This window comes from Lemur catta, chromosome 12 (assembly GCF_020740605.2).
Source record: "Lemur catta isolate mLemCat1 chromosome 12, mLemCat1.pri, whole genome shotgun sequence".
NCBI lineage: Eukaryota > Metazoa > Chordata > Mammalia > Primates > Lemuridae > Lemur > Lemur catta.
Genome location: NC_059139.1, coordinates 36,465,721 through 36,486,511, shown reverse-complemented (window position 1 = coordinate 36,486,511; position 20,791 = coordinate 36,465,721). Strand labels below are relative to the sequence as shown.

Sequence of the window (20,791 nt, the reverse complement as noted above, 5' to 3'; positions counted from 1 at the left end):
CTAGAAATATGCCTATTTAAATGTGAGGGTTTTTTATTTTATTTATTTATTTTTTATTTCAGCATATTATGGGGGTACAAATGTTTAACTTATGTATATTGCCTTTGCCCCACCTGAGTCAGAGCTTCAAGCATGTCCATTCCCCAGACAGTGTGCACCACACCCAGTTGGTGTGAATATACCCATCCTCTTCTGCCCCCTCCCACCTGCCCTACACCCAGTGAATCTTACTACTGTATGTGCACATATGTGTTGATCAGTTAATACCAATGTGATGGTGAGTACACGTGGTGCTCGTTTTTCCATTCTTATGATACTTCACTCTAGAGAAAAATGTTGGAAAAACTCTTACAGACGTTGGCCCAAGCAAAGAATTTATGAAGAAGACCCCAAAGGCAATCACAGCAACAATAAAAATAAATAAATAGGACCTGATCAAATTAAAAAGCTTCTGCACAGCCAAGGAAACTATCACGAGAGCAAACAGACAGCTTACAGAATGGGAGAAAATATTCGTGTATTGCACATCCAATAAATGGCTAGTAACTAGAATCTATATAGAACTCAGGAAAATCAGCAAGAAAAAATCAATCAACCCTATCAAAAAGTGGGCAAAGGACATGAACAGAAACTTTTCAAAAGAAGACAGAACAATGGCCAAGAAACGTATGAAAAAATGTTCAACATCTCTAATCATCAGGGAAATGCAAATCAAAACCACAATGAGATACCACTTAACTCCAGTGAGAATGGCCTTTATCAAAAAGTCCCAAAACAATAAATGTTGGCATGGATGCGGAGAGATAGAAACACTCATACACTGCTGGTGGGACTGCGAACTAGTGCAACCTCTGTGGAAAGTAATGTGGAGATACGTCAAAGAGATAAAAGTAAAACTACCAAGTACCATTTGATCCAGCAATTCCATTACTGGGCATCTACCCAAAGGAAAACAAGACATTCTATAAAAAAGACATCTGCACTAGAATGTTTATAGCAGCTCAATTCACAATTGCAAAGATGTGGATACAATCCAAGTGCCCATGAATACATGAGTGGATTAAGAAAATGTGGTGTGTGTGTGTATATATATATACTGGGGAGTTCTACTCAGCCACAAAAAACAAGGGTGATCTAGCACTTTTTGTATTCTCCTGGATAGAGTTGGAGCATTCTACTAAATTTGTTATTATTGTTTTAGAAGACAGGTATTCTCTCTGTTTTAATTGTTTTTATTATACAAAGCATACCACAAAGTACAGAGGGAACATTAGTATTTTGTGGTGAATATGATGGCCATTGTAAATATGAAATATTAGTATTCACTCAGGCTAGTTTAAGTGAATTGGGAATTCTCATTTTCTCTATAAGTAGAAAATACTTTTTCATACGAGATTATTTTTGTGGAGCCTTCATATATTTGAAGTTGGTACCCTCATTTATTGCCTTGATTATTCATCAGTGAAATAGAAGTCCATGGTAGTTGTAATGATGATGATTAGGGTGGTAATGATGACGATGATGGTTTGAGCTAGATTTACTAAGTAGTTATGAGCATACAAAAGTCTGTGTCTACTGTCTGTGAATTCAAGCTGTATCAACAATTATAGAGTACTATGCCACCATATAATAAGAGAGTTAGCCCATTTAGAAGAGAAATAAAAATACAGCTATCAGATCAGTCCCATGTTATTTCAGCTTCAAGGAACCTCTCAACAAAAATGGTTTCTTGTGTTGGAATTTCTTTTCTCAGTAAATGTTGCAGATGTTTTCTATTTTAAATAAAACTTTTTTTAATAACGATTTTCAAACCAGGTTAATTGGAGAATGAGTCTTAGCTTTTTTGAAGATTATTTGGTTTTTAATAATCAACCTGGAGTTCCTTTTGATCTCAAATCTCCATAACACTTGTAAGATATGTTTTCATTTTTTGAAAGGTGATGACTCTTCAGGAACATAGTTATTTCTTAAATCAGATGCAGATCCATTATCACTAGAGGGCAGTAAACACAAAAACATTTAGGGGATTTACTTATGCTAAAGTGATTTTTTAAATATTAGCATCAATCAAAGAAAGATAGTTTTTATCATGTGAAAATAGATTTAACATTCTCCTATTTAAAATGTTGGTTATAAATTAATTGCAGATTATTGTCTACCTCTAAAATATTTTTGAGGCATTTGAAAGCCAAGGGAGACTAAGATTGCTTTCAGACACTAGTTTGCTGTACCTATTGTATTTAATATCTGGTTTAACATTGCCTGCCTCAGGATTCTTCAAGGGACATTTAATAATTGGATTTCCATTTGTTCAAGCTGAACCATACTAGACATATAAGAACCTACTTTGTACTTTATATAGATTTGTTTCTTAATTAATAACAACTACCAGAACTTTAATTCTAAGGAGAAAGGTATAAAATAAATGTAGATTTATTATAGAATAAAATATTTTTCCAGTGGTTGTAAGTCCAACTGAAAGCAAAGTTACTGCCAGGAAAATTCCTTAGATTGGAGAAATCTTAGAGTCAATACACTTATTTCAGACAATATTTCTTAAATATTTCAAGTACAATAATATATAGCTTAGAATTGATTATATTAATAGACCTGTTATAGACTCTAGACTAAATACAGAACAATGCCTGAAATACTTTTTGGCACTTTAGCATACTCTGGAGCCAGAGAGCCTGGGTTCAAATCCCTGCTCCGCTACTTACTGGCTTTGTGACTTTGAGCAAGACACTTGACCTCTGTTCCAGTTTCCTCATAATTTGATTTGGTTTTCTTTTTTATATTCAAAATACATCTTATCTGTCTTGACCTCTGTTGCAAAGTCAGTGATGCCAGCATGTGTTAATGTGTCAAAGGTTCACCTCCATTGGCAGAATTTTAAATATCCTAAAATGTCTTGAAATCATCCAGAGAGACTGTTGATTGCTTGGGTATCTGTTAAGGACTGAAAAAACAAGGAGTAAAAGAGGAGTGGCCTCTAGAAATTCTGAGAAGTATTGTTAAGAAAAGACAGAAAAAGAGAAATGAACACTCCAGGACATTATTTTTTTCTATTTTAACACACACACACACACACACACACACACACGATATTTGATTCTATTAAATAGTCTCCCTTATTGCAGCAAATGAGGGATTTACAGTTGAATCATTTTAAATCTAGTACCTGTCAGAGTACCTGGCACATAGTAGCTGCCGAATAGAAGTTTGTAGAATGAAGTAGAATGAAGGCACCATCACATTTAGCTGGGAGACTTGGCAGTAGATATTAGAGGGAAGGGAAACTGTGCGTGTGTGTGTTTCTGCATGATTTTTTAAGACAGGACGTACTACTCTGCCATATGTAATTTGTTTTAAATGTTTTTTGATAATTTTGCCGAGGGTGAAAACCCACATCCTTTCCTATCTCCTACAGGTGGTATAAAAATATTGATAAGTTTTGCTTCTGTATCAGCGAGCAATCTTTTTGTGCCTGTGGTACACTAACTACTTTGAGAGAGAGTAAGATATCTTTTTTTTTTTTTTTTTTTGCTTCAAGGATCCTCCACCCTGGATGAGGAAGCAAAGTTCAAGACAGTTGAAACAACTAGAACAGTGATTGTTAACACTGGGGAACATTCAGGAAATTTCAGGGCACAGTGATTGGGCAGTGCTCCTGGTACTTGATGGATGGACGCCAGGGAGGTTAGATACTCTGGAATACATAGGATAGGGTAGGCCTTCACCAGGGAGGTTTGCTCTGTGTCCCACATGATATCCAAAAAAATCTTAGCAGCCATTCATGTAGGTGAAAAGTGCACTTAAAATTATCTGAGCCTAGAACCCAATTACTTTTTACATATAAACATTAAATATTTTTACATCGTTTTAATTCACACCAAATTTTCTAGCAATGCAGCAATAGCGTATATTGAGGGAAGATTGCACTTTGTTACATGTGAAACCTTTCTAAGTATCATTCATCATTTTGGGGAAAAATATCATCTTTCTAATATAACAATGTTATATTCATGGTAATTCCCTGATCAGAGAAATCATAGCAAGTGCTTACAAAGCACTTACTGTCCTAAGTACTCTATGTATATGCACTAATTTAATCCCCATAACAACGCCAAAGGTGGATACTATTATTCTCATTTTCCAGATGTCTTAGTCTGTTTGTATTGCTATAGAGGACTACCTGAGTCTGGGTAATTTATTAAAGAAAAAAGGTTCATTTGGCTCATGGTTCTTCAGGCTGTACAAGAAGCATGGTGCCAGCATCTGCTTCTGGCAAGGGTTTCGGGCTGCCTCTACTCATGGCAGAAGGCAAAGGGGAGCTGTCATGTGCAGAGGTCACATGACAGGAGAGAGAAAGATGAGGGGAGGTTGCAGGCTCTTTTTAACAACTAGCTCTTGAGGGAACTAACAGAGTGAGACTCACTCATTACTGTGACAGGACAGCACCAGGCCATTCATGAGGGACCCACCCCCATGACCCAAACACCTCCCAGTAGGCCCCTCCTCCAACACTAGGGATGAAATTTCCAATTTTGATGAGATTTGGGGGGATCAAGTATCCAAACCATAGCATCAAATGAGTAAACTGAATCATGAGAAGTTCAAATAACTTGCTGAAGGTCACCCGCTGGTCAGTGATAGTAAGATCAAAGCTTTTGACTGTTTTTTTTAATGTAGTTCTGTACAAGTGTTTATATTTTGTAGTATTTAATAGAAAGTATTTTTATTTCTCTTTTATGTTATTGATAAGTCATTAGACTGATTTTTTAAAAAGTATTTATGTAGGAAGCATGTAATCTGTATGTATATATTTAGTAGAGTATGTATGTAGGAAGTGTATTTAGGAATTTCATTTTAGGATTAAAAAACACTTGTTATAAAAAGAAAAAGAGTAACTTAGTTTAAAGTTCATCAAAGAATAAAATAGATTGATGGACAGATTTTTAAAAGGAGGGGGAGGGCAGTGAGCCTGATATGGCTGAAAACCCCACTGTAGAGCATAATTTGGATTTAAATGACGTGGTATGACACTTACACTTGCTCTTCAGGGAGCACACCAGGCATTCTCCTGCTGCAAGGCCTTGGCTCTTGGCTACCCCTCACTTGACTTTCTTTTCCCTATCCTCCATATCCACATGGCTTTCTCTCTCTCTTCAGATCTCTGGGTATCCGTCATCTCATCAGAGAGGCTTTCTCTGGTCATCTTGTAGAAACTTCTATTCCTTATCTTTATCATTTCTTTTTTCTCCATTGCACTTACCCACCCCTTGACATATTACTTATTTATTAATTTAATTGTTGAATGTAAGCTCCAAATGAGAAAACTTTGTTTTGTTCACTGCTATGTCCCCAGCATCCAGGACAGTGCCTAATATAGAGTAGGAGCTTAATATATATTTATTGAATGGAGGGGTGAAGGTAGAATAGTTAGAATTTGAAGAAGGGCTAGAATATTTGGTCCTGAGATATATGTACTTTGAATGATTTAAATCTGCCTTGGAAAACCAATTGGCGGTAGACTGAGTAGAAGGAGAGTATTCTAGGCAGTGAATTCAGTAAAGATTAAGAGAAATGGGATTGTCTGCTATATCATAGAGATTGGAGGAATACTAGCCTTCCAGGGACAGAGCAAAGATGTAATACAGCAGCTGAAAATAGGCTTGGAGTTGGGAATTAGGGTCAGATGACGGCAATCTGAAGCTCACAGAGGAATGTGAATGTGATGAGGCAGTCAAATGCTAAGTTGTCGCTTACTAGATTTGAAGTAACAGGCTGAAGTTGGATTTGAGAAAAAGTATCTCTCTCTCTCCCCTTCCCCCTTCTGTCTCTCCACTCTCCATGACATTATCATGGACTTGCTCATAGCATGGCAGTGTCAGAACAGTCAGACTTTGTCACCTGGTAGCTCTGGGATCCCAGTAGCATGTTCAAAGAGAGCAAGGTGAGAGCTGCAAAACTTCTTGTGACTTAGGCTCAGCAGTCACGCAACATCACTTGTTGGTTACACAAGCCAGCTCAGATTCAATGTAGGGCCATGTGGCTCATTAGGAGGTATCTTTGGAGACTAACTGTCACAGTAATCCATTTTACAGATGAGAACACTGACACACCAAAAGGTTAGACTATTTGTCAAGGATTGTGCACTAAAGGATTTAAACTTGGAGTTAATGTTCTTAGTACCTGGGTAAACAAAGAAAAATCATTTTTTCTCTCCAGGTCTCACTTTATGTGGAAATGAGGGGATGAAAGGGGATGATATTGAAGGTATTTGCTATTTCTCTCAGTCTTTTATGTATTTGGACTGAAACGATGGGAGTGGGAATGGAAAAGGGCAGACTGAAAGAAACAGCATTCTATAAAAGATAGGAGTTGGTAACAAAGGTGAGTGAAGGAGGGAAGGTGATGTGGTAGAGGGGAACAAGCCAGGGTTATTCAAGGATCCAGTCAGGTGGTTCATATCAAAGATGAGAGTGTCTGACTCATGGAACACCTGTTGAATGGTAGAAAAGAGTCACAGATTTCATCTGAGATACTGGAAGAAATATGGGCCCACTGACTGAAATGGAAGTAGTTACAGTAAGAGCTACTTTAAATAGAAAAATGTTTCATGGTTTCGAAAAAGTTTGTTGTGACTGGCAAGGCATTCAAGAGAGCAGAGTATCTTATATTTGGAAATACGGTACTGAAGTTTAAGTTAGAAGCGGCCATTGAAGAGTGTGCCTGGGACAGAGTTCTTGTGGAGATCCCGAGTTGGGGGATTAATAGAAGGTGGTAAAGAAGGGAAGGTCAGAGAAGTAGAAAGAAAACCAAAGAATTTCAGGACCTTGCCAGTTGAGGGAGATTGGTAAGAATGATCAAACAATATGGAATACTTCAGAGAAGTTAAGGAGAAGGAAAGACCAGAAAAAAGGAGGACTTTAATATTCTTCTGGGGGTAGTTTCAGCTGAGTGTTGGGGTTTTAAGTACTTTCTTTTTTAGAGGATTAAGAGGAAGTTAGGAAATGAACACAATAGGAATAGTAGCTGAGGACATTAGTAGCAAAGGACCAATAGAAACTCAAAGAGGCAAAGTTTTAATGCAGATATTTATGTGAGAGCATGCTATCTAAGACAGACAAACCTGATATAGAAATACTTAAATGGCAGAAAAACTGCAGAATAACCATTATTAGCAGGTTGTAGAAGCACAGATACAAACTTTGAGGTAGAATGGACAGAATTTTATACTAAAATAGAGTAAAATCTACATTTCCCTCATTTCTCATCCACAAGACCTCTTTAGTATGAAAGTTACAGAGTAATACTATCCCAAACCAAATAAAAATACTATTTTTCTGAAAAGAATTTAAATTTCTTATTTAACCCTCTTCATAAAAGGTCTGATTACTCCTGAGCTCAATTCTGTATTCCTAAGAGCCACTCATTCCTTTCTTAACTCTGGGTACAGTTGTAAAAATGTTCTCTTCTGATTATAGATCCTGAATTCTATATACAAAACTCTGCATTCCTTGTCCATACACAATGCATTAGCTTTCAGATTTTTCCCCCAATCAGATTTATATTTATAAATCATGTCCATTCCTCGACTTTGAAGGTTACAGAGCTCAGCCATACATAACAATAGATACAAAAGGAGCTGAGAACAGCCGTGCCACACCGGTGAGGGAATATGTCATTTCCATTTGTGATTTCTGGGCATTGGTTGTATTTTAGAATCACTATGCTCTTATGTTGGATGGGAGAACTATGGTTATATCTACGTCAGCAGGGAAGCCACTTGTTTTGGATTTGAGAGAGGGAGGTAATTAAAATGCCTGATTGCCATTTTCAGAGCAGCTTTTATTTGGAAGAGAAGTCAGTATTGAAATTCATAGAAATGACTCCAAAAGGATTGGCAATTCTTATTTAAGAATGAACTGTGAATGTTGAAGAGTTTTATGGTCGTTATGCATCACTGCAAGAGGGAAGCCCCATTCATCTTTTCCTAGGGCAGCCTCGGAGCTGTAGGGATGTCATTATTAGATGGCGTTTACCCGGGTGAGGCAGAAAACCTCTTCCCCCAAGGTTCGCCCTTGCCAACCAATCACATCGCAGCCTGTGCCGAGTCCACGCCCCCTGCCCTTATAGACCGAGGGATGGAATGCGATTGGTGGATAGTTGGGATTTTTTTTATGGGCGGGGTTTTCTGTCACTCTTCCTGGCTCTCTCGCAGTTCCTTATTTGGTAGCTTTTGACAGAACTCTTCTTTCTTGCAGCTAAGCATCTTGACATACATTATTCATTAAGCCCTGGAGCTCGGGGAGAGAAAGATGCAGACTCTTAGATTTTTAGATATTCGTTTATCACATGGATGTTTTTTATTCAGAATAGTTTCTGAATTTTGTTCCATTCTGAAATTTTACAAATGGCATGTATTCAATGGGAAGACGGCTGGATGGGATCTAATGCCAGGCTTTCTGATGTATACTTAATTGCCAAGAATCTTTAAAAACCCACACACTGCGTGGCTTGGGGAGATTTGTTAAAGTACCAAGGTTTTAAAGATATATACATTTTAGAACTTATTATCTATATATAATCAATCAAAAATGCCTGAAGCAAACTATTTACTGTCAGTGTCTTGGGGCTACATAAAGGTAAGGTTTATTTAGTCTTTGAAAACTCCTGATTACTCTGATTACATAACTGATAGTTATGACTAATTACAATGGAGTCTAAGCTTTCTAAGCAATTTTATATTCTTTCCTTACATGTGAACTAGAAAAAAAATACATGTTTTTGTGGTGAAGATAAGATTTATACCTTTTATCAGTTGTAGTTTGCATGTTAAAATAGCTTTTTTGATATGCAGTGGATATTGTTTGTCATATGGTATAGGTTTGAGTTGTGCTTTAAAATATTGAAGTAATTAATTAAATTCACTGAAAGTAAAGTATTGGGCCAAATTACATTGATTTATGGATTCCAGTTAGTATGTAGCATTTAAAGTTTATAAAATTAATTTGTGGCTCTTTCTAAAAATCTATACTACTTTAACCTGATGAGGAATTTTTTTTTACCTTTATATATAAAGCTCTAGGTGACGTTAAGAATTGACATTACTTGACTATTGTGATATTTTATTAAAATGAAAACTTAATTATCTACTTGTAAAACTGGAAGTTTTTATGATACTGTTATTTTTGTTCATCTCAAGAAATGAATTAATACCCTGAATTTAATAATATTGTGTTCATGCTTGGCAGGCTTTTTGCCTGCCCTGTGGTAATGTTAGCATTGTAGATCTATCTCCATAATAGAAGCCAAGAGGTAGAAAAACCTTATTCAGTCCCAAATGAAGCATCACTTCATAAATTGATGTTTATCCTTGAATATTTGAGCCAATCACAACACATTTTTAAAGATTCATTTTCCTTTATTTTAAGGACTTTCAGATTGAAATATTTTTTCATTTGCTTTGTTTCTTTCTTTTTGAAGAAAAATTTCCTTTTTGCTGTTAAAATTTACCTGAATTCTAAGAAAACTAGAAAACTTATTTCAGTTTTGATTGTCCAAATAATTGTGATTCCTCACCTCCCTTTAAATCAATGGATGGTTCAGATATTTAAAATTGTTTTTTAAATATGTAGACTTCCATTATTTGAATTTTGCTAGCCATTTCTTGGCTAAAAATTTTTCAAAAATACAGAAAAATATAAAGGGAAATATAAGAAACCCCCATTACTCTCCCACCCCAGAATTTATCTCTTAGCTTTTAGTTAGCTCATAAATTGATGCATTTTTAAGAGCTTCACATTTGTATCATGCTTATGAACAATACAACCAAGAATCTAAATACAGAATTTTAGTATTTATCTTTTTGAGGAAAATTTTTCCTGGACAGCTTTGCTTATGTGTTAATACTGTACCTTTAAAAACTTGTAAGAAGGGCAAATATAGATGTATTTGGTCTTACTATGCATTTTGAAAGATTTATTTGTATGCATTCAATGCAGTATTTATTTAAATAGCCTTTAATAATGATACCTACCAAACTTGTATGCCTCACAGTGCAGCATATTCAAATGATTTTTAGCAGAATATCATGGGGAAAAAATAAGCGTTTTCTTACTGTTTGCCCTATACTACCCCCTTAAATATATATTAGGAAGATACGTAATATACCCTGTAGCACACTGGCATGATGCAGAAGTACAAGGGATTACATTTAAGAATATTTTAATTTTGTTTTATTATTTTATTTTGCTTCCTGAATAATTTTAAATGCCTAATGTAAATTGGAGAACTGCAGTTCTAAAAAGCAAAATACAGTATTTGGATTCAATTGCATCTTCACTTCCCTTTATGCCTTAAATACTGTACACAGACATTCTGATGCATAATGAGAACAAAGGAGTTGAAAGCCCTCACTTAGAAAGCCTCCTCTTTTTTCTTAGTTGCAACCATAATTCTATGTATTGTTTCAGACTGTTTAGACCAAAAACAGTTAGAAATTCAGCAACAGAAAATATTTAGAGGTTACTTTAAAAACATAACTAAATGCTTAATTAAATTGTTCTGCATTTTACAACCAGTTCTTTTGAAAAGCAATTCTATATTTTGTTTTTTCTAAATCTGTTAATTGAAAAATATAATGGTGTTCTAGACAGAATACATTTTTTTAGCTTTTGTAATCATTCCTTCCCCCTCATGGTAATTTTATATAGTTATCTTAACAAATGTTATATAGTTATATTAAAAAGGGAGAAATTCCACTTACATTTTAAAATGTGTATTGAATAGTCTAGTATTCTTTATTACATCTAGCTATATATTCCAAAACCAATTTGTAAGATCAACTACCAGTTGTGGTAATTTTTGGGATTATTAATTTAGCTTCTTTGGACCAAAAGTTTTATATTATTAGTAATAGCAAAAAAAGGAAAACAATTTTAATTCCTTTTAGAAAATACCCCTATATTATAACTTACTCCCTTCCTTGGGAATATAGAGGGTTGTTTCAAATACTGTCTCTTATAACTATGTTAAAATGAAATGTTGACTTCCTTGGAACACCTTACAAGACTTGGTAGAGAAATAGATGTGTGATGAAGGGTTTCTCCAACCCATGTTTTTGTATTTTGAACAAAGGCAGGAAAGTAATCTAAGAATAATGTGTATGATGCAAATACATAAACTGGAATAAGCAGTATGTCATTTATTTGGTCTGGACAATAGTTAGATTCCTTTCGCTGGCTTTTTTTTCCCCCTTAGTTATCTGTACTAACTGGCTATTTTTGGTGAATTGTGTAACAAACCGCCAGGAAAATTACACTTCATTCTTTATATTCTTCTAGAAAAATCTAATAACATGTATAGTGTATTTGCAGGTAGCCTGCACATTTTCTTCTTGGGCATATGGCAACATATTCCTTATATGAGGTTGTGTGTACATGTTAGAAAATGACCCTATGATAAACTGTTTCCCTTTCTAACTTTTTCAATCACCATATATATTTAATTGAATACATATTTAAAATATTCAGCACTCTCTCTCTTTTGAATGTGCTTTGCCTAATGAGTAGATTTTTCCAAGGGTGAATTTCATCTGTAAAGCAAGGATTTTCTTACCTCTAGAACATCATGCATGATATCATAGTTTAGGTTTTGAAACAGAGTTATGCTTTCCCATATGAATACTGTCCTAAATTCCATTAAGAAATTGAAAGAAGGGAGCTAGCTATTCAGATATGTATTTTTATAATCATAACTGTAGTCAAATCCTTTATCTGCCTGTCCTGCAATGATAAAATCAAGTATTATTATAAAAGGCCCAAAAGTCAGGAATCTTTCTGAATGCCAGAAAGAGAGCCAGGAGAAGGAACTCAAATAATATTGATCACCTGCTATGGGTCAGGCTAAATATAAGACACTTTCTATATTAGCCCATTTAATTATTTGATGGCCCCTAATCTACTCAAGAAAATAGAACTTTGCAAAAATGGACAGAAGAAATTTTGAACACTATTGCAGATGTCTCTGTGGATATTCTTAGAAAGCCCCCAATTTTTTTTTCCAGTGGGTCATAATATATAATGCTAAAGGAGCATAAACAGCAACTCATGTTTTGTATACTACATGGTACCAATTGAAAAAAATACATGTATACATACAAATGTAGAAAAAAGGCATAGAAGGATATTTAGCTAATTATCTATGGTTATCTCCGAGCAATAGGAATTTATATGATTTTTTTCCCGTATAGTTTTCTAGATTTTCTATAGCATATGTGCATTTTAAAGTTAGAAGTTATAAAAATATATGAACAAAGAAAGTGAACTTTATGTTCCTGAGTTTGAGAATAAACTCCCTAGACCTGTACATTGACAAGCAGAATTTGTACTGGTCATGCCATTTTTTTGTTTTTGACTGCAGTAGAATGCAGGTATACATTTTTTGTATCCAACAGTCTATTGAAATTTTTATGGGGGTCTTCCTTTATGCTTTGTGGTAATAGTTAATTTTTTATACCTAATCTAGATGGTCAATAAGATTGACTCTGGAAGTGATTTAGCAAACTATTGAGTAGGATGTCTTGGTATGAATTTTGCAGAGAAGCAAGATTTTAAAAAAAATTCTAAATAAATCAAATACTGCATAAGAATTACATTTCAGGAATTACTAAAAGATAAACCCACTATTCACCTCCAGACTTAAATGAGAATTTATGGTGAAATCAAAATTTTAAAGGCTACTAAAGATTAGAGGAAATGTGTTTGACATTTTTTGATCAAGTGTCTAATAGCAGTTACTATATATATAGAAAAATGTATTGTTTCTATATGTTAAGTGAAGTATTAAAGGCATATTAAAAGGCCTAGTTGGGCTATTTTTAGGGTCAAAAGAAGATGCATTAAGAGGAGCTGATGGGTGGGGAAGCATAAAATCTTTGAGAATTGTGGGTATTAGTAACGCCATGTGGTGTTGATGGTTAATTCAAATGTTTCTTTGAATAAAATAGGCACCATGGCATTAGTAAAATAAATTGTGAAGTAACAAAGTACAGTATTAAAAATTAACCTGTTTTCTATTCAGTGACTTGGGTTGGTAAATTCTGTGGATGCTGAGAACCAATAAAAAATGGTATATTCCCTACTTGAAAAACTTTTAAAATGAAACATTATATACTATTTATTCAAATGCTATATATAGCATAATGAACTATGTAATACAATATAATCTGAATTTTATTTCTCCATTATTCTGGAAGAGTACTGAAATAAGTCAGTTCAGTTTTGCTTTGGAGTAAAAGATTAGATTTTAACCTTTGATCAGTATATAGATACATTTCTGCAAATGATAAATTAATTGATAAAAATGTACCATATTTTATGTGGCAATTATTATGTACCTATAAATTAGTTTTTCTCTTTTCTAAATACTTTTCAAATTTTTTATTCCCTTTTTTGTCCCTTGATTCCCCTGATTTTCCCCTTAGTCCTTGAGTGTCTAAATCTGTGCTGTCCAATATAGTAACCACTAGCCACATATGACTATTTAAATTGAAAATAATTAAAATTAAATAAAATTCAAAATTCAGCTTCTCACTCATACTAGCCACATTTTAAGTTCTTAATAGCCACATGTGGCCAGTGGCTAGGGTAGTGGGCAGCGCAGATTATGGTATTTTTCCATGATTGCAGAAAGTTCATCTGGATGACACCGATCTAAATTGTCAGGACAACTTGAAAATTTTGGGGGTATATGTTCCCGTGTCTCATAATATGCTTATGTTATTTCTCTTAAATTTTCCTCTTCTATTATTTCATTTTACCTTTCTGTTTTTCAGTTTAAAAGGATGCTTAATCGGGAGCTCACCCATCTCTCTGAAATGAGTCGGTCTGGAAATCAAGTGTCAGAGTATATATCAAACACGTTCTTAGGTGAGTATAACAATATGCAATTTAACATTTTTCTTTTGAGTTATTGTTTGTTTTTGGAGGGGGTTGGTGTGCCAACTCATTTTGGAAGCCAAACAAGTGTTAAAAATTCTATTTGTTTTTGTTTATCATATTAATATTATAATTTGATACTGGAAGCTTTAGAATGTAAGGTGACAAAGTATGTTTTTATCTTCTGGTTTTATTTAGAACATTAGGGGATTCTCGGAACTCAAGTTGTACATTGCATTTTTTCATAGTACTAAATTATATTTTTATTTTTAATTTTTTTTGAAATGGAGTCTCGCTCTGTTGCCCTGGGTAGAGTGCAGTGGCATCATCATAGCTTACTGCAACCTCAAACTCCTGGGCTCAAGAGATCCTCCTGCCTCAGCCTCCTGAGTAGCTGGGACTACAGGGGTGTGCCATCATACCTGGCTAATTTTTCTATTTTTTGTAGAGACAGAGTCTCGCTCTTGCTCAGGCTGGTCTCAAATTCCTGAGCTGAAGCAATCCTCCCTCCTCAGCCTCCCAGAGTGCTAGGATTGCAGCACCCAGCTGAGCCACCACACCCAGTCAATAGTACTAAACTGTAAAACATATTTTACAGAGAGATCTATTCATGTATTCAGTAAATTCTTGTTAAATGCCAGCCATTGCTGTATAATAGGTATTTAATGATAAATTAGAAATGGTTCCTGCTGACAGTCTAATGGACACTAAGCCTGGTAAACTGCTGAGCAAATACAATACAGTTGCTAAAGAAAAGTTTGCTGATAATAGCTGCGAGTGTGGTATCCTGGGACAACCCCTCTACCCCATCCACAGAAAGAAATTGCAATAAGTAAAAGTCAGTAATTTCAAAATATCCTTGATTTGGATTTACTTTCCAAACAAAAGTGTCATAATATCTAATTAGCATATTTATTAAACATTTATCAAACCAATACTATGTGTGAAGATATGTTAGGGTTGCTCACTGCCTTCAAACAGTGGATGGATGTACCAAGACATCTTAAGTCTTTTACTACAGAAAACAACAATTAGCATATGTGCATATTCACTATCATAGAATATTTGAGCTTCTTTGTTGCCCATAAAACCCGGTTATATCATAACCCTTATCTCGATATAATATAGAAATAAAAAGTAGTAGAATTAATCCAAGTCATTGAAAAATGTTGTTTTGGATCCCACAGTATGACCCATTTCAGTTAGCTGTTAGGGTTTTATGACATTTGTGTCTGAAGTTTCTACCATTTCAAAGTACATGTTGAAACTGGAGGCCTTAGTTGGCAAGAGCAGTTTTCAAGCCACTAAGTGAATTTCAAATAGGAATGAAATTGATAAACAGTGGAAATAACCACCTGTTTTGTTTTCTCTGAGTCTGTTTTCATAGTAAATGTTGCAAAATTTTTTATTAGGACATTCTATCAAAGAGATAACCACTGAATGTATTTGTTATTACTTGTTCTTTAGTGGAATTTATTTGCTTAATTTTGTGTTTGAAGATAGCAAATTAAGTCCACATCAAATTGAAATAATTTTCTAAGAGGAAAAGTTTTACTTGGAAACATTTCCTGAAATATATAATAATCAGTTACAATCTAAACTGTTATGCATGTTATGGTTAAAGAAAAGATAGAATTAATAATAAATGTACAACATTTTCTAAATTTCTCAAGATAAGCAGCATGAAGTGGAAATTCCTTGTCCAACTCAGAAGGAAAAGGAGAAAAAGAAAAGGCCAATGTCTCAGATCAGTGGAGTTAAGAAACTGATGCACAGCTCTAGTCTGACTAATTCAAGTATCCCAAGGTTTGGAGTTAAAACTGAACAAGAAGATGTCCTTGCCAAGGTATGATTTCAGAGATCATGCTCGTAAATAAGCAATGATGTCTTTTCATGAGTTTTGGTTCTTTCTCTCTTAAATAGATGGAAAAGTTTATTAATATGTGGGGTTTCTTTGAAGATGGAAAAATACTTTATAAAGCTCTTTCTAAAGTATTTATATATTAATAGTATGTATATTTAGACAAGTGATTTGGTATATACGTTTCTTATTTTTTGGCATCTTCATTTGATTGGCCTTAAAGAGTTTGAAATCTATTATGTCTTCAGGGTTTTAGGAGTCTAGTTAAGATTTCATGAATGTATTTTAGCCATTGCAGAAGAGCTTTGAGATTGATATTCAAAGTATATAGATATGTGTCCTCTTCATGACACTGACTTCCACATGATATTGTCAAAGTCATTAGGTTAAGCAAATACTAGTCTGTTTTCAGTACATTTATCTGAATTTGCCTAAAGTTTGCCTATTCTTACATGGTACACCCATTCGTTTAAAATGAATCATTGTTTTTAAAAAAATCTAACCATCTTTACATTCAAGTCAGTAATCTTTAAACAATTATATTTATTGATTCCCATTCTACTTCCACTTACTAATGTCTTGTTATTGTTTTTTTTAACCCCAGGAACTGGAGGATGTGAACAAATGGGGTCTTCATGTTTTCAGAATAGCAGAGTTGTCTGGTAACCGGCCTCTGACTGTTATCATGCACACCATTTTTCAGGTACTGTGGTTGAGTTCTAACATATTTCTTTTATTCAGGAACTTAGTATGCAGTCTGTGGATTGTGCATGTCTCTTGTCTTCTTTACTACTCATCCTCTTTTGCTTATTTTGATACTTTTTTCCTTATTTACTCCTTTGCTAAGGGACAAATAAAGATACAGAAAGGTGGAATGTGGGAAAAACACAAATAAATCAATTGTGTTATTTTTTTGCATTGAAGAAAAAGATGTGATGTAGGGGAAATTGAAGCAGTTCATTAAAATAATAGTTAAAAAATCATCTCCATGACACTGACTTCCATAGAGAGTGGAGTACTAACTTTAAAAAATGAGTAAGCCCCCTGCTGCCTTTCCTTAGACTTCAGTCACTTTCTTGTGTCCTGCTATCTTCTCTATATCCTTTTCTCACCCTTGTTGAACCTTTACCCCAGCTCAGGGTAGGATTTAAATGAGAAGTTGAGGCTGTTGTAGATACCTTGGCACTGGAAGGGGAAACTCCAGCCCTAGAGAGAATGTTGAGTTTCAGTGGGTGTGATCCATTGGCTGAGTCAATGACACTTGATGGAAGCTGCCTTCGCGATGATGGGACACAGAAACTTTTATAGTCGGCAGCTCCTTCCTACACCATACATGTGGGTATAGCACTGTTGGGCTCCAGGAAGACAGAGGACAACCCAATTCTGGTTTTGTTCCTCAGTCCCTGGATCTTTCCAAAGGTTTCTGTTTCCCTCACAAGACATGTGAGAGTGTAGTCTCCATTTCTGGGTTAACCTTAGGCAACACTGATGTGTGATTCTTTTTTAACACTATAGAAAAATTTTTTATATAAGAGGATTTCTTTTCCTACAGGAACGGGATTTGTTAAAAACATTTAAAATTCCAGTAGATACTTTAATTACGTATCTTATGACTCTTGAAGACCATTACCATGCTGATGTGGCCTATCACAACAATATCCATGCTGCAGATGTTGTCCAGTCTACTCATGTGCTGTTATCTACACCTGCTTTGGAGGTAAATCTGTTTTCTGAAATTTCAAGAACATTAACTTTCCACTCATAAAGGCTCTTCAACTTTCATACTGAAGGGCTTGCAGTGAAGAAAATAATTGGCTTTGTTGGAAGTATATGGGCTTACAGGAGAAAAAAATGTTGTTACAGTTAATAAACAGGGAAGTCTTAGATGAATTTTGCCTGTGAAAGTTGGTCAATGATTTAGTTATTCATCTGTTTCTGATATTGCTTCTTTGAAATTATCCAGTGGACATTTCATAAAGCACATCTGGCTTATTCACTTTTGGTTACTTTGTTTTCTTGAAATGTAGTCTTATGGCTTTTGCAGTTATAGGTCATAGGATGACTTTTTTATAAAATATAAGCAAATACATTTATTTTTTTCATAGAATTTTTTAGGAGGAAACACTTCTTTATTTTTTCCAAATCCTAAGAAGTTGTTCCATTAAGTGTTTGCTAAGGCAATTTGATATCCTTAATCATTTGGGGGAAAGATACTCCTTTGCTAATATATTTTGTAGTTCAGATTGTTTTCATTATAAAATTGTGTTAATGCCTCATCATTTGGATGAGTAGTTCTCAATTAGAAATGATTTATCTCCCCTTTGTCCCCACCCCCAACCCCCAGGGACATTTGGCAATGTCTGGAGACATTTTTAGTTGTCACAACTATCACATTTTTAGTTATACATGATACTGGCATCTTGTGGGTAGAGGCCAGGAATCCTGCTAAAAATCCTACAATGTACAGGATAGCCTCCCACCCGAGAGTTATCTGACCCAAAATGTCAAAAATGCTGAAGTTGAGAAACCCTAGTTTGGATAAAAGAAAAGGAAATAGTTACTCATATCTTACTAATTTTATGTACATTTTAGAATATTCTTAGACATCTTAAATACTTATAAAATAAGCTATTATTTTCTTTAAAAAATAATTTCAGACAGCTTTCATAATGTTTCATAAAATATTATGAATGGACAAGGTTTGATCATGAGATACAATAAAATCAGATAAAATATTCCAGGATTACACTTAAAAAGTTTATGAATATCTCATTATCTGAAAGATTCTTCCTGACACATTGTGGTAACATATTTTAAAGCTTTATTTTGTTTTCCACCTAAATTCTAGGAAGTTACTTCTCATTTGTTTGTACTTTTAATTCATATAGTTATAGAACAGTAATGTTATCTATATTTTTCTGATTTTCCCAGGCTGTGTTTACAGATTTGGAGATTCTTGCAGCAATTTTTGCCAGTGCAATACATGATGTAGATCATCCTGGTGTGTCAAATCAATTTCTGATCAATACAAGTAAGTAAAGTTTATTCGTTTTTGCAGAACACATTTTGTCTTTGTACATTTTAGAATGACTGAGAGTCTTTATAAGCTCAGGTATTTCCAGAACCATAATGTCCTTTTGAGATGTGTAAATATGTGTTTTAATGATAGTGTATATTAATGTAACTTAGCCCTGAAAATTTGTTATTATATTCGATCAGGCATATGATGTTTGAAAAACATGTGTTCCAGTATTTCTATTAAAAAAAAATTGCCATGTTACTAGGCAAGGGTAATTAAAAGTGAAAGTGTGCAGAAAGATTTAGATAACTGTATTGCCCTTGAAATTTTAAATAAAAAAAAGAAAACATTATGAGAATTAATGTTAAACCTTCCTTACTTTATGTAGGTTGTCACTTAATCCTCTTCAGAGGTCATAGCTTCCTTTTTTCCTCTGTCACCGTGCCCAGCCCTGTTCTTTCCTTTTGAAATCTCCTAATGAGGCTAGCAGGAACTTCTATCTTACTTCAATATTTTTTTTAATCATTAAATTTTTTTCTCATTGGTGACATCTCACCACATAAAAAGTCATCACTGAATTTGGAAATGTAAGGAATGATATTGACTGTTTAATATGGAATATCTCTGACACACAGCTGCACAGAAATCCTCTGTAGGGAATGTTTAGGTAATGCCTGAGCCATAGCCTTTATAAAGAGGTTTAGGTTAACAGAAGTTCTGTTTGGTACTTGAAGTTAACTGGTAAATGATTTAAATGAACTATGACTTAATTTCCTCCCCCTGTGGTAGATTAATGTAAATTCACTTTTATATATGAAAAAATAAAATGCAAAGTTGGTGAAAATGTTTTTTTCATTTTTGTTAAGAATCTGCCCTTTTTTTGTGCTTGAGTCTGGATAGCAGTCTTCTCATGCTGTATGGCAGCCTAGCTGTAGAATTATCTGTAAATTCACCATTCATTCCCTATGCTTGGCTATAACCAGATTTAAAGAAAGAATTTAAATGTAAGTTTGCTTTTAAAAATGAACTCAGACCTTTAGGATTATTTAGATCTATTTTTATATCTCTTAATAGCCTCTGGACTACCCTACAGCAAAATGCACGCTAGTGACTAACCCAAGTAGAGGAGGATTGGAAAAGCCAGGATTTCCTGACATGTGTGGTTAGTCAGGTACATTTTAGAAGTTTAGTTTAGGAACTTATTTATCCATATTAGACAGGACAACTTTTCATGTTCCAGCTACCTTATGAGGACCTATAGTGGGGCACTTTAAGGACACATCAAAGCATACATATAAATATTAACACACATTGGATGCCACTCCTGGGTTGTGTCAGTGGTGAGGTTTGTCTGTCCTGAGAAGAGCAGGGAACTCATCCAGTACAATGAACACTGGTACTTTTCATGAGCCTGGCCTGATTTAATATTTTAATGCCTATGCATGCCTTGATATGTTTCTAATTTTATAGATTTCTAGCAAATACATAAAGTGTATGTTTTAATCTCACCTTTGCCTTTAAGAAATATTTTTTTTCTTGGTAACACCAGTCAAACTGGTATGTTTTCTTTGCATTCTATTATATAACATATTGTATGTTCCCTTATTATAGCATTAGAATTAAGGATACATTAGAGAACAAATTAAAACAACTGATAGTAAAGTAACTACCTTCCAAGCACGCTGATAAACCCTTTTAAGGATAATGAGGACCCACTCTGTTCTTTCTTGTGAATCCTCTAGGCTTAGGCTAGCACCTGGAGGTACATCTGGGTCCTTGTGGAATCTGTCATTTAAGCCAGCGAGGTCATAGTCCACAGATGAATCTGATGTCCGCTGACATTTGAGAGCTGCTGAAATAGTGGAGAAAATTGGGGGATGATTATAAATACAAGAAGAGTGGCCAAAGATGTCTGGTTAAGGTCATTTTGCTAGTGACATGCCTTGGGTAGAAGGAGAGCTAATC

General features: G+C 34.5%; 1 protein-coding gene across 12 annotated transcripts in view; it reads left to right on the top strand.

Annotated features, from left to right (window-relative positions):
- The window catches only part of PDE4D (phosphodiesterase 4D), a 1,287,470-nt gene that overhangs the window by 1,252,440 nt on the left and 14,239 nt on the right, over positions 1 to 20,791 (top strand). For all 12 annotated transcript variants that reach the window (XM_045565991.1, XM_045565990.1, XM_045565992.1 and 9 more), the window contains 5 exons: positions 13,844 to 13,937; positions 15,620 to 15,792; positions 16,412 to 16,510; positions 17,360 to 17,524; positions 18,739 to 18,838. In XM_045565991.1, coding sequence (XP_045421947.1) covers positions 13,844 to 13,937; positions 15,620 to 15,792; positions 16,412 to 16,510; positions 17,360 to 17,524; positions 18,739 to 18,838 — 631 coding nt within the window. The remainder of the gene's footprint in view (positions 1 to 13,843; positions 13,938 to 15,619; positions 15,793 to 16,411; positions 16,511 to 17,359; positions 17,525 to 18,738; positions 18,839 to 20,791) is intronic.